This window comes from Pseudorca crassidens, chromosome 14 (genome assembly GCF_039906515.1).
Source record: "Pseudorca crassidens isolate mPseCra1 chromosome 14, mPseCra1.hap1, whole genome shotgun sequence".
NCBI classification, from domain to species: Eukaryota; Metazoa; Chordata; class Mammalia; order Artiodactyla; family Delphinidae; genus Pseudorca; species Pseudorca crassidens.
This window is the reverse complement of record NC_090309.1, coordinates 21,173,436-21,188,272: the sequence shown is the minus strand read 5'-3', so window position 1 is coordinate 21,188,272 and position 14,837 is coordinate 21,173,436. Positions and strand designations below refer to the sequence as shown.

Below are 14,837 nucleotides of genomic sequence, written 5' to 3'. Positions count from 1 at the left end.
AGAAAATTTATGACGTGGTTCAGGACACAAACTGGTCAGCCATAAAGATTATGAATTTAGCAAATGATCCCCTGTGATCAGTATCTCGGGAACTTAAGTATGACCGTAGGTACAGTAGACAATATTGATTGACTTGACAACAGCTATTCTTACATATAGTGGTGTATATCTATTAATCCCATATGCCTAATTTATCCATCCACCCCCTTTAGTAACCAAAAGTGTGTGTTCTGTGAATCTCTTTCTGTTTGTAAATAAATTGATTTGTATTTTTTGTTAGATTCCACATATAAATGATATATTATATGTCTTTCTCTGCCTACTTCACTTGGTATGATAATCTCTTGATCTATCCATGTTGTTACAAATGGCAATATTTCATTCTTTTTTATGGATGATTAATATTCCGCTGTGCATGTGTGTGTGTGTATGTATATGTGTGTGTGTGTGTGTGTGTGTGTGTGTATATATATATATATATATATATATATGACATCTTCCTTATTCATTCACCTCTTGATGGACACTTAGGTTGCTTCCACGAGTTGGCTATTGTAAATAGTGCTGCTATGAGCATTGGTGTGCATGTATCTTTTCATATTAGAGTTTTTGTCTTTTCCAGACAGATGCCCAAGAGTAGGATTGCTAGATCATATGGTAACTCTATTTTTAGTTTTTAAGAACCTCTATATTGTTCTACAGAGTGGCTGCACCAATTTACATTCCCAGCAACAGCATAGGAGGGTTCCCTTTTCTCCACACCCTCCCCAGCATTTATTATTTATAAACTCTTTAATGACAGCCATTCTGACCAGTGTGAGGCACTACTTCATTGTAGTATTGATTTGCTTTTCTCTAATAGTTAGTGATGGTTATCATCTTTTCATGTGCCTATTGGTCATTTGAATGTCTTCTTTGGAGAAATGTCTATGTAGATCTTCTGCCCATTTTTTATTGGGTTGTTTGGAACCCAATATATTTTGGAAATTAAGCCCTTGTGGGTCACATCATTTGCAAATGTTTCCTCCTAGTCCATAGGTTGCTTTTTCATTTTGTTGATGGTACCCTTTGTTGTGCAAAAGATTATAAGTTTGATTAGGTCCAATTTGTTTATTTTTGCTTTTATTTATTTATTTTTTGCCTTGTGAGAATGACCTAAGAAAACATTGCTAAGATTCATGTCAGAGAATGTTTTTCCTAAGTTCTCTTCTAGCAGTTTTCTGGTGCCATAACTTATATTTAAGGCTTTAAGCCATTTTGAGTTTACTTTTGTGTATGGTTTGAGGGAGAGTTCTAACTTCATTGATTTACATGAGGCTGTCCAGCTTTCCCAGCACCACTTGCTGAAGAGACTGTCTTTTCTCCATTGTACATTCTTGCTTCCTTTGTTGAAGATTAATTGACCATAGGTGTGTGGGTATATTTCTGGGCTCTCTATTTTGATCCTTTGATCTATATGCCTATTTTTGTGCCAGTACTACACTGTTTTGATTGCTATAGCTTTGCAGTATTGTCTGAAGTCTGGAGGGTTATGCCTCCAGCTTTGTTCTATTTCCTCAGGATTGCTTTGGCAATTCTGGTTATTTTGTGGTTCCATACAAATTTTAAGGTTATGTGTTCTAGTTCTGTGGAAAATGTCATGGGTAATTTTATAGGTATTCCATTAAATCTGTAGATTGCTTTGGATAGCATGGCCATTGTAACAATATTAATTCTTCCAATCCAAGAGCATGGAATATCTTTCCACTCTGAGTCATCTTCAGTTTCCTTTATCGATGTTTTACAGTTCTCAGTGTACAAGTCTTTCAACTCCTTCATCACATTTATTCCTAAGTATTTTTTTGATGTGTATTAAAAGGAATTGTTTCTTTTCTTATTCTTTCTGATATTTCATTGTTATTGTAAGGAAATGAAACACAGTCCTGTATGCTAATCATGTATGCTGCTACCTTGCCAAATTCATTTATCAGTTCTAATACTTTTTGGCTGGAGTCTTTTGTGTTTTCTATATAGAGTATCATGTCATCTGCATTTAATGACAATTTTACCTTTACCCTTCCGATTTGGATACCTTTTATTTATTTTTTCTTGTCTAATTGCTGTTGCTAGTACTTCCAATACTATGTTGGATAGAATTAGTAAGAGTGGTCAACCATGTCTTCTCCCAGATTTTAGAAGGAAAGCTTTCCACTTCTCATCATTGAGTATTATGTTGGCTGTTGGTTTATCATAAATAGCTTTTATTATGTTGAGATGTGCTTCCTCTATACACACTTTGTTTAGAGTTTTTTTATCATGAATGAATGCTGAATATGTTTTTTAATGTCTGTATTGGAGTATAACTGACTTACAATGTTGTGTTAGTTTCTGCTGTATAACAAAGTGAATCAGCTATACGTATACATATATCCCAATATCTCCTCCCTCTTGCATCTCCCTCCCACCATCCCTATCCCACCCCACTAGGTGGTCACAAAGCATGGAGCTGATCTCCCTGTGCTATGCGGCTGCTTCCCACTAGCTATCTATTTTACATTTGGTAGTGCATATTTGTCAATGCCACTCTCTCACTTCATCCCAGCTTCCCCTTCCCCTTCCTCATATGCTCAAGTCCATTCTCTATGTCTGTGCCTTTATTCCTGTCCTGCCCCTAGATTCTTCATAAACATGGGTCTTTTTTCTTTTTTTTAGATTCCATAGGGATGCTGAATTTTGTCACATGCTTTTTCTGCATCTATTGAAGCAATCATGTATTACTTGGTCCCTCTTTGCTTGATGTTGTGCATCACATTGATTGACTTGCCTATATTGAAACATCCTTGTGACCCTGGGATGAATTCAACTTGATCATGGTATATGATCTTTTTTATGTGTTCTTGGATTTGGTTTGCTAATATTTTGTTGAGAAGTTTTGCATGTATATTCATGAAAGATATTGGCTTGTAGTTTCCTTTCTTGGTAGTGCCTTTGTCTGGTTTTGGTATCAGGGTGGGCGATTCTCTCTTTTTTTTCAATTTCTAAGGTGTCGGTTGTTATTTCTCCTCTTTTGTCTCTTATTTTGTTAATTTAGATCCTCTCTCTTTTCTTCATGGTGAGACTGGGCCAAGATTTTTTAGTTTTGTTTACCTTTCAAAGAACCAACTCTTGGTTTTATTGATTTTTTCCTTTTTTTTTTTTTTGGTCTCTATTTTATTTATTTCATCTCCAATCTTATCATTTTCTTCCTTCTGCTGAATTTAGGCTTTTTTGGTTCTTCTTTTTCTAATTCTTTTAGATGGTAGGGTAGGTTGTTTATTTGAGATTTTTCTTGTTTTTTGAGGAAAGCCTGTAGCGCTAGGAACCTCCCTCTAACAACTGCTTCATCTGCATCCCATAGATTTGGTATGACTGTGTTTTCGTTGTCATTTGTCTCAAGCTATTTTTTAATTTCCTCTTTGACATCATAGTTGAGCCATTTGTATCCTAGTAGCATGTTGTTTAGTCTCCATGTAATCATTTTTTTCCTCATTTCTCTTTATGTGCTTGATTTCTATTTTCATGCTGTTGTGATCAAAAAAGAGGCTTGAAATAATTTCTATCTTCTTAAATTTGCTGATGATTGTTTTGTTTCCTAGTGTGTGGTCTATCCTAGAGAATGTTCCATGTGCACCTGAAAAGAATGTGTATACTGTGTGGGTTTGGATTTAATATCCTGAAAAGATAAGTCTAACTGTTCTGTTTTTGTCATTTAGGATCTCTGTTTCCTTATTGATTTTCCATCTGGAAGGTCTGTCCATCAATGTGAGTGGGGTGTTAAATTCTTTGACTATTATGGTATTCCCATCAATTTCTCCCTTTACATCTGTTAGTAGTTATTTTATGTACTTAGGTGCTCCTATATTGGGTGCTCCTATTTGTCTTTCTTTATGGTTTTTTTTTTAAAGTCTATTTTGTCTGTTAGGAGTATTGCTACCCCTGCTTTCTTGTCATTTCCATTTGCATGAATTTTTCCGAACCACTTCAGTTTCAATCTATATGTATCATTTGCCCTAAAGTGGTTGTCTTGTAGGCAGCATACTGTAGGTTCTTGTTTTATTAGCTAACATGCCACTCTATGTCTTTTCATTGGAGCATTTAGTCCATTGACATTTAAGTTAATTATTGTTAAGTATGACTTTATTGTCATTTTAAACCTTGTTTTCCAGTTGATTTTGTATTTCTTCTTTGGTCCTTTCCTTTTCTTTTTGTTTTTCATTTTGTGATTTGATGCTTTTATTTTGTATTATATGTGTGTTCTCTTATTTTTATTTTTTTTTCCTTTTGATGAATCTGGTGTATGTTTTTGATTTGTGGTTACCCTGTTTTTCAAGTGTATTAACCCATTACTATGTCTACTTGCTTTAGAGTTGTAGTCATATAGACTCAAACACATTCTTTAAAAATAATCTACATTTTCTTCCACCCCCCACCACCATTTTATGATTTGGATGTCCTCTTTCACATCTTCATGTTTATCCTTTTGCAGTTCATTGTTGTTATCATTGTTTTCACACACTTTTTCTTATTTTTTTTAAAATCTGTGTACTGGCTTAATTAAGTGATTTACTTTACAATTTTGATATTCTCTTTCCTCTAGATTCCTACTTCTTTTTTATAAAGAAAGACCTCTCAATATTTCTTTTAGGAATATTTAGTTTAGTATTGCTGTATTATTTTAGTTTTTGCTTTTCTGAGAAATCGTTTATCTCTCCTATACTGAAAAATTTTCTTTATGGGTAGAGTATCCTAGGTTTCAAGTTTTCCCTTCTGGATTTCAAGTACATCTTGCCACTTTCTTCTTGCCTACAACGTTTTTGTAGAGAAATGAATTGATAGCCTTATGTGGGTTCCCTTATAATTAATTATTTATTTTTCTCTGCTGCCTTTAGAATCCTCTCTTTATCTTTAAATTTTGTCATTTTAAGTAGAATATGTTTTGATGTAGATCTATTATGTTCATATTGTTTAGGACCCTCTGTGCATCCTGTACCTGGATATCTGTTTGCTTTTCTAGCTTTGGGAATTTTTCATCCATACTTTCTTCAAATATATTATCAATCCCCTTTTCTCATTCTTCTCCTTTTGGGATCCCTATTATGCATAGATTGGTGTGCTTTACATTATATCATAGGTCTCATATACGGCTTTCATTCTTTTTTTTTTTTTTTCTTTCATTTGTCTATTTGTCTGCTGTTGTGATTCGGTGATTTCCATTATTCTATTTTCCAGGTCACTGATTCATTCTCACATTATTTATTTTTCTAATTATGCCTTTAGCTCAGCTTGGTCTTGGCAAGTGAGTTTCCTAATTTTAAGTGGTTCATCTTTAAGTTTCTAGTTCCTTTTTACAGTGGTCTCCCTTTATACTGATTGCTTTTCTTAATTCCTTTAGTGTTTTTATTACCTCCTTTGTGAACTCAAGATCTAGTAGAATGGAAAGGTCCCGTTCACTGTTTGTTCTTTCAGGACTTCTCTTGTTCTTCTAATTGGGAGTGGTTCCTCTCCTTCTTCATTTTACTTATATTTACTTATATTTCTCTGAATCTCTGTGGTCTTGAAGGGCTAATGTTAAGTGGGAGCATCCCTGTGTAGCCTGTATGAGTCTCATATTTTTGGTGCAAGGGTTGTTTGTTTTATATGGATGCCTCCATACCTTTCCTCAGTGTGTGCTGGGCAGATCGCCTAGATAAGGGGTGTGCTTGTGGTTGTGGTGACCAGAGCCTGCACTTGACATTGAGCAGGTCTCCTCTTTGCTCTGTGGTTGTCACAGCCCTGTTGGGACATGGTCTGCTCCCCAGTTTTTGGATAGAAACCCCCATATCCATTTCCAAGCTTTGGTGTGAGGTAGGCAGGACTGGAGCACTCCTGCTGGGAGAAGAGTCACTTAGTATTCCTCTGCAGGAGCTGTCCACTGAGAAGTGTGGTCTGTGGTATCACCTGTCACCCTTGGTGTGGCCTCACAAAAGACTGTTGATGGCATTGCCCTTGGCCCATCCTCAACCACGGGAATACAGGCAATCATCCTGGGTGTGCCTCAGGGCTTGTGCTCACAAAGCTACCAGCGCAGATCCACAGGCGCACATCCACTGAAATCTGGCTCTGGGACCACAGGAGTCACATCTGAAACCAAAAGGCATGGTGCTCCAAATACTGCTTAAAGACTTCTGGTGGACTACTAAGTCTGCTTAACTGAGCAAATAAGTGTAGGGTCATTTGTGGTATAGTCTGATGGTACTAGACAAATCATGACCCAGTTGAATACTTCCTGGATCTGTAACTCAGAATGTTAGTGTTTAATGCTTTGCCAAGCACATTTTGTTTTACGTCATGTATTATAGAGTGTTAGAGCTAAGTTTCATTATAGATCATCTAATCCTAATGGGAAATCATGTAAAACAGATACCAGGAAGAGAGTTCAAGGGTTTAGCTCACAGCAAAGATTTTGGGGCTAGTGGAAAATAGGAATGAAGTATTAATAAAGCTAAAGGTAGAAAAACATAGATAGGGGGAAGTGTTTTCAATAACTGTCAGTGTTTGCAAATCACCTTCCTGGGCTGGAAAGGGCATTAATAGGCTGTCTCTCTTAAAAAACGAGGGGCAGCATAGACACATAGCTAAGAAGAGGTATAGCAGAAATTAAAATCCAGTTTACCAACTTCCAGTCCATTTCCTTTTCCACTTTATACCCATTGTTGAGCTAAAGCTGTACAAAGGATGGTAAAGGTCATAAATCAGTGAGTTACAAAATCAGACCAACCCTGGAAAGACCCCAAGGCTTCCCACATCAACCTGCTGATGTGATCAAATTCCATCTGCTTGAGAACTTAAATCCTCTTGAAGCTGAAAGCCAAGAGTTTTCCCTCATGCTCAAGTCATTCAGCCCTCTTGGCAACACAGTGCTGAGAGATATGGAAAAAGACCTTATTTCCTTAAGGGAATGTTATTTTTCTTATTAAATCATTGAATCCATCTTGTGCTTCTTAGGGGGAAAGATTGTTTACATTTTGTGTTTGAGTTTTGGTTTTTGTCATTTCTGAAATTTTGGTAGAAAAATGGCACAAAGGACACTTCCCTAGAGGGGACAATGTTTACCTGTTCTTCTTTCTGTCTTCTGGCTCTCCCATGAGAGTGACCCTCCCCTAGAGAATGTTATCACTTTTAATTTAGTTACAAGTAGTCAAATTGATAGTAGTTTGGGATTTTTTCCTGTTTTCTTGTGGTTAGGTAAAATATGTGGGCTTCCCTGGTGGCGCAGTGGTGGAGAGTCCGCCTGCCTATGCAGTGGACGTGGGTTTGTGTCCCGGTCCGGGAAGATCCCACATGCCGCAGAGCAGCTGGGCCCATGAGACATGGCCACTGAACCTGCACATCTGGAGCCTGTGCTCCGCAATGGGAGAGGCCACAACAGTGAGAGGCCACGTACCACAAAAAAAAAATAAGTCAAATTTTGAAAAATAGGGCAAAAATTCAGCAATGCTCTCTTCTCATTCCTTCTACCCCATGAATGCAGCACTCTCCACCAATGTGAGTGACTTTAAAGACAATGGCTAATGAATACGTGGTTTTGCTCTGAGAGAGGAAGAAGAAAGGAGCAGTGCACTTATTGACTATGGATCAGGCTGGGGCTGCTGCCATTGCCTTCATTCATCAAATTGGGATGATATCCTATAGAACTACCTTCACTCATTTAGTTTTCCCAGGATTGGGGAATATGGTCACTGACACAGCCCAGAGCCTTGGGTGAGCTCTTATATTCCTTTGCAAGACACACCCATATTTAGAGCGAAGAGATGGTTGGAAGTTTCAGTCACCCACCTTAAGGAGTTGGAGGGCAGGATGTCTGTCAATTTAACTATGACAGTTTTACCACAAGAAAGAAATGTGAAAATTCTGTCATTATCAAAAATGAGTTCATATTTCACAATTGTCCTCCAAAGGCATACTTTATTAATCAAGATCCTATTACAATTTACTCTCTAGGATAGATTGTTATATCTTTTCAGAATCTTTTAATCTAAATGGTATCTTTCCCCACAACACTGTGTTTCTCAGGAATTCAAGAAGCGTGAGCCATTCTGTGTTTCTGATTGCTATTATTTACTATTTCTCAAACAATTGTTTTACTGTAGCAAGATTACTTCTCAACTCATGCTATCTATATTTTCATGAAATATTGGTTTTTCAAACCTGAATTTCCACTGAGCTCTAAATATAGTTATGGCTTTGCATTTAAATATTTTTTGTGAAGTAAGTTCTTTTTCCTTTGTAACAAAAGAATCTGTTGGTTGTCCTATCCTTCTTATTAGATTATTTGTGTGTTCTACTGACTTTTGGATTCTGAGGACATGAGTCAATTACAAGCTCAGTTGCATTGACTGCATCTCACACAAGCTGGCCTATAAAAACCACTTGAGAGTCAGGGTCTGCAGAGAATTCCAGCTTAACATATTCCCAGACTGACCAAAATAAACCTGAGCCACTTAGCATGTATCTCATCCTTGCCAAAATTGCCAACTCAGAAGTAAACATGACTAAGGAATTTTTCTCAGTATCCCCACATGAAGCTGATCACCCTTTAAAGTAGAATGCAAAAATAAGTGACCCTTCTTCTACAGCCAAATGATAGTTTGCGAGGCAGTTGTCAGTAGCCCAGGGGAGTGAGCACCTTGATGAAGTAGAGATTTAACTTACATGCAATGTAGGATCAGGTCTACAATTTCATCCATCTCTTGCTCTTACCCTTGCTTAACCCTCTCTCATTCTTCCTTTGATTCTGCATCATTTGACTCTAGTCCTCCTAGGCTTGAAATTCCTCCATTGCCTCTTATTATATCACATTATTATTATCTATCAAGGAAGTTCCATCTCTCAGAAGATCAGCAAGGCAAGTTTCCACATTTCATTTTCCTTAAGAGTTTGGCTCATCTATTGAGTTGTGAGATGATTATGAAGTTGCTTTAAACCTAGCTACCATGTAGAAGAGGCAACACTGAACCACCGTCTCCTCTTACTTTCATTTCCTTCTCTGACCTCACTTATCTGTGACACTTGTCATCCCCATACTCACCTCCACTTATCATCCAACATTTATTTAATTCTACTGAACAATTTAAAAGAAATACATGTGTATGCCTGCAGGAGTGAGCACTTGAGACATCAACCAGAAGAAATACTCCAGTAGATGTGCCCCTTAAAAGTTAATACCACATTTTGTGCCACAGTTGCCTATCAGGGAAGAGTCGGGGAAAGAATAAACTTCACCTGTTCCTGGAAAAAGTGCTGACCTGTTAATGAGAAACAGGCAATATCTGTGGCAATTCCCAGGCTTTGCTGGGAAGAGACTCCTCCCCATGGCGGGAATCTCCTTGAACCAAAGCCAGGCCCTTCCCATGACCCCTGTCCTGGCTCCCCGATCCTGTTATTCATTTCAGTGCCCCTCCCTCAAATCCTCTTATAAAAACCCAGTCTTTTCTGCCCCGACAAACCAGTGCAGATCCCTTGCAAGAGAAGTAAGTAGGCACTGAGACAAGATGACACCCCTGACTGGGGTTTCACCTCACATATTTCAGGGAAGGTATAAAAAGATCCCTGTCCTCAGAGAATGCAGGAGCTCTGAGAGCAGGCAAAGGCAGTCCTGGGAGGCCCCAGGTGTAGTAGGATATATAGATTTTCAGATTCTTTCCAGAACTATGGAAGGGGATGGAAACCATCAAGATGGATTTATTCCTAGGGAACTAGACAGAGGAAAAGACAAGAGGTACAACAGGGGGTTTCTCATAGTCTCTCTCTGACCACACTTTTTTTAGTTCTCTGGTTGTCTCCGCACATCACAGACAAAATGATGCCTTCCATGGGCGTCCCCAGCCTGTCCTGGATGCTGCTCTCCTGCCTGATGCTCCTGTCTCAAGTCCAAGGTGAGACTTTTCTGCCTCTAGCACTGGGTTCCCAGTGTTTGCTCAGGGCCAAGAAGAGGAGGAAAGCTCCTGTGTGCCTCCTGTGGTAATGGTACATCCCCACACAACAACACTGCCTGCAATTCCTGCATCATCATCCTTCCTTCAGGGTAACTAGTGGTGGGAGGTACCTCAGTGGTCCAGTAACAGTGGGATGAGATGATTCTCAATTTTCAGTAGAGTCTAATTTATGTGGGTATATTAAGGAGGGAAAGCATAGAGTGTCAGTAATGAGATGAGTAGAAGGAGAATGACTGGAGGATCCAGTGTAGAAACAGTCAGCCAAGACGAGGAGAAGGCTTGGACTTTTGAATAAGGTAGATGAATAAAAAGAAAACAGACCATCTCCCAATTACTAGGTCTACTTTATGATTAAGAAAAACTCCTGGAAATATTGGCACTGGTGACAGGCAGTCAGGAGTTTGGTGTCACTGCCTCAAGCTGTGGCACCACAGATATTCCTCAAGGTCACCTCCCCACTCCAATCCCCTCTCTCCATTTTGCCCCATCCCTCTCCTTTATTTCTTCCTCGCCAGGGGAAGATTCCCAGAAGAAACTGCCCTCTGCACGGATCAGCTGTCCGAGAGGCTCCATGGCCTATGCGTCCTACTGCTATGCCTTGTTTACAACACCTAAAACCTGGATGAATGCAAACGTGAGTGCTGGGATTTGCAGTTCGGGCTGGTAAGGAGAAGCAAATTAGAGACAGGGTTTGGGGGCTGGGAGTTCCATTCTCTAGAGTTTCTTGAGGGTGAGAATGAGCACCTCATCTTTTGCAAACACAACCCCTTCTCACCTCCCTTGTCCCTGCCCTTCCCTCAGTGAGGGTCTCAAGCTCCTCCCCAGTCTCTCCCTTCTCCACACAGATGGCTTGCCAGAAGAGATCCTCAGGACAACTTGTGTCTGTGCTCAGTGGGGCTGAGGGATCCTTCGTGGCCGCCCTGGTCAAGAACAACTTGAAAACCGTCTCAGACGTCTGGATTGGGCTCCATGACCCCACAGAGGTACACTTACATCCTCTCTAGTCTGTTACCTCCCAGGATGCTATGGCCACCCAGGCCTGCTCGCTGTCCCCTGTGCCTGCCTAGGAAATAACGTAGAGATCCCTAGAGCTTGGAGGTCAAGGGGGTAATTGGAGAATGGAGGGCCTTGAGACCAGCTGCAGAGCTGAGTTCTGTGCAGGTCTCCAGTCTCCAACTAAGGTTAATCTGCCTCTTGTCAAGCTTTTACACAATTCACACACCACGTCTTGATTCAGTTTGCTGTGCATCCCTGAGTCTGTACATGCTGCCCTTAGCAAGTGCTAAATGAGTATTTAGAATTGATGCATTTTTCCCTTATAAAACATATGTTGTCTTGGAGGTTCAGAGGGTAATCACAAATGTACCACCAAGTGTAGTTCACACAGTGTCAAGTTACTCTGAGGGGTTCTATTCATCTTTGTGATTATTGACTTTTGAATTTGCCAATAGAAGCAAAGAGTTAGGGATTGTTTCCCAGAGGAGAGCTGTTGGGCATCACCTGGTAGAGCAGAACTAATTCCATGATGCTGGGGAGGGTAGCAGGTGTTCCAGCTGAGGGAATCGTGCCAGGAGACCTCTAAAGGCCTTTCCACTTCACCTGACTCCATCCTCTGCTCTATAGGGCTCTGAGCCCAATGGCAGTGGATGGGAGTGGAGTAGCACTGATGTACTCAATTACGTTGCCTGGGAGAAAGATCCCTCCACCAGCTCATCCCCTGGTTATTGTGGGAGCCTGTCCAGAAACTCAGGTAGGAAACAGAGGAGGTCACTTCTTTCCAGCCTTTTCCATCCCCTCATCCCCTATTTCTGGGTCTGGTCTTCAGAGAATCCCCCTGGGATGGAACTGCTTGTCCATTCCCATCCCCTCTCACCTCTCCTTTCTTTCGCTCTCTTTCCCCTGGAGTGGGACCCTGGTGAATTTGAGGGAGAGCCTTTGAGTCCTAGGCCAGAAGCTGGGATGCGTCCCCATTGGTTTCTCACCAGCTCCATTCACTTGAGCTCTTCTGTCTCTTCAGGCTATCTGAAGTGGAGACATTATAACTGTTCTGTGAACTTACCCTATGTCTGCAAGTTCAAGGGCTAAGTCAGATGGGAAGTCACTAGCCTGAGTCTGGTGTGCAGCTCATCATGGACTTGGAACCTGAGTCTGGTGTGCAGCTCATCATGGACTAGGTCTTCATCATGGAGTGAAGACCTATCCCGGAAAGGGGAATCCTCCCCACACCCCCAACCTGACCACCTCATTCTGGTCTTCCCTGTCTCTCAGCCTCATTTCAGGCATTTGTGTGTGTGTGTGTGCGTGTGTGTGCCCGTATACATTGCATGGCCTGAGGTCTTGGAGAACAGTAATAAATATCTTATTCCAAACTTACCTGCTTTTGTGCTCTTGTCTTATAACAAGACTCTGAGGAAGAAGTTTGTATGGGAAGAATCTAGGGGTGGCCTCTGTCAAGTTTCATCCAATTTCCTTGGAAAATGACTGAGTTTACATTCCCACCAGTGTATTTGTGATGAGTATGTAGGCCCTGTTCCCTTAGGAATTGGGTTGTGTTATACAAAGGCATTGCTTCCCCACACACTGTACTGCCCATTCCTCCTGATGGTATGACACAAGCAGCCTTCGTGTGGTCCCATGCTATTTATTATAGAATGCACTTCTGAAATCATTTGCTGTGAAGGATCATGAAGGATCTATTCCTTTTCTTTAATGTGAAATCCACCTTGGATCATGACTTTTATAAAATATAGTCAAGAATAAATTACTTGGACTGACATGCAGATCATTGGCAGTTGTCACTCTCTTTATTAAAACAGGAAAAAATCTGAATAATTTTAGCACTAACAACTTTTCCTGGGGTAATCTCCTTTTCTTGGGCAATCTGCCGAGGCACCCCATTACATAGATACCTTCTCATTTCTGCTTACCTGGATCAGAACTGCTAGATCTATAAACTTTTAGAAACATGAAATTGCAATTTGGACAACTTGTTGGATGCTGAGTGTGGATTGGCTTTATGAGTGAGAGACTCCTGGAGGCCCCTGTCTAGGGAGTCTCCACTCTCTCATGGCTTTTTCTTTCTGGGAACCCACCAGATTCTTATGGTGAAGAGATAAGTAACCATTCTGAAATACGTTCAGATAAAGACACCATAAATAAGGAACTCTTCAGGTCAATATTCTTGATATACATGGTTGAAAATATCCTCAACAAAGTATTAGCAACTTGAATTCAACAGAACATTGAATGTATAATACACCCTGACCAAGTGGTTCTTATTCCTCGGATGCAAGTATGGTTCAACATATGCAAATCAATCAACAGTGTACATCACATTAATAAAATAAAGGGTAAATAGCACACAATCATCAATAGATATAGAAAAGCTTACAGAATCTGTGGTACAACACAGTGGCTATAGTTAGCAATAAGATATTGTGCACTTAAAAAACTGTTTAAAAAAAAAGAAACTATTAGGAGTGTAGTTCTCATGTTAAGTGTTGTTACCACAGAAACAAAGAAACAAACCAAGAAGCGGGACACAAGGAAACTTTCAAAGGTGATGGACATATTTACTACCTTGTTTTCAGTGATGGTAACACATATGTATACATATGTCCAAATTATCCAAGTTATATACATTATGTGCAGATATCTGTATTTACCAACTATTCCTCAATAAAGCTGTAATAAAAGTGGAACACAATCGAGGAACTATGGAGCACCACTACTGCCGAGATCCTGGATTTAATACAGAGTGCCTGGAATCATTGTCATTATTGGGTTTTTTTTTTTTTTTTTTTCAATATCTAGGTTGAAAAATTCTGAATTCTTCTAGGGGAAATCAAGAAAATCTTAAAATCTACTATATCTATCTTAAAAAATTAATCTATATTAAAAATACATTCTTACAAAGAAAAGTTTAGGTCTAGAGTGTTTTTGGAAGAGTCCTACCAAACTACCCCAAAACACATATTTTAAATATTATATACAGGCTTGTAGAGAATAAAGGGAAAATACTTCCTAACTCTGACAGATAATAATAGAAGAAATTCCTTACGGAAAGGAAAAGATACACTTTTACCTAGTTTCAGATGTAATGGGTGATTCTCTCTCTTTGAAGAAAGATTGTCTATCTTAAAAGGGTATAGGAAACTTGCTAAATGTCAATTAAGGAAAGTAGACACTGTCAATTCATCTGATCTATTTATTTGAGAATGAAAACTTCCATATGTAGTATCACCAGATTTGGCAAATATGCAATATCTGTCAAGTTGAGCAAAGATGTAATATTTGATATACACTAATACCAAGAAACTATTTGTGGCTTATCTGAAATTCAAATTTAGCTAGGAGTCCTCTATTTTATCTGGCAAATATACCTATGGAGCAATGCTGAGTGGCTCTTGGCCCACATAGAAGATTTTGACCAAGGTGACATCCCCCTTTCAGATGGGGCAATTGGCCAAATATTTTTACACAAGATATGAGGCTGAGAATGTGTCGGAAATGAGGTAGTGAGTAGTATAATGGTCTAAAAATATTTAGGTTCAATGAAAATTTCAACCGTCTTCACTCATGTAAGTGGTTCTTTTCAAATAAATCATCATTTATTCACTTTTTTTATTTATTCAAAAAATATGAGTAGAGACCCCACAGGATATTAAGCCTTCCCAACTCTAGTCCCGACTGAGGCCAGAGCATGTTTCCAGGACACAGGACAGAAAACCCACTGGGCATTTCTTGCAAGTACTCAGGAAAGTGATACCATTCAGCAACTATAGGGATAAGGAACTAATTGTGTGGTCCATGAAATGCTGCTAGTCCTCAAACTGTTTGTTGCCA

The 14,837-nt window shown here is 39.5% G+C and overlaps 1 protein-coding gene across 1 annotated transcript; it reads left to right on the top strand.

Annotated features, from left to right (window-relative positions):
- The first annotated feature begins 9,844 nt into the window (after positions 1 to 9,844).
- On the top strand, positions 9,845 to 12,077 carry LOC137205604 (lithostathine-like). Its single transcript, XM_067703889.1, has 5 exons — positions 9,845 to 9,932; positions 10,508 to 10,626; positions 10,838 to 10,975; positions 11,616 to 11,742; positions 12,010 to 12,077. Exons 1-5 carry the CDS (start codon positions 9,857 to 9,859, stop codon positions 12,075 to 12,077), a joined length of 528 nt encoding a protein of 175 aa, XP_067559990.1. The 5' UTR covers positions 9,845 to 9,856.
- Positions 12,078 to 14,837: the final 2,760 nt, after the last annotated feature.

Coding starts and splice junctions, on each gene's coding strand:
- LOC137205604 (XM_067703889.1), top strand. CDS start 9,857: ATGATGCCTTCCATGGGCGTCCCCAGCCTGTCCTGGATGCTGCTCTCC. Junction 9,933..10,507: donor GCTCCTGTCTCAAGTCCAAG/GTGAGACTTTTC, acceptor CTTCCTCGCCAG/GGGAAGATTCCCAGAAGAAA. Junction 10,976..11,615: donor GGCTCCATGACCCCACAGAG/GTACACTTACAT, acceptor TCTGCTCTATAG/GGCTCTGAGCCCAATGGCAG.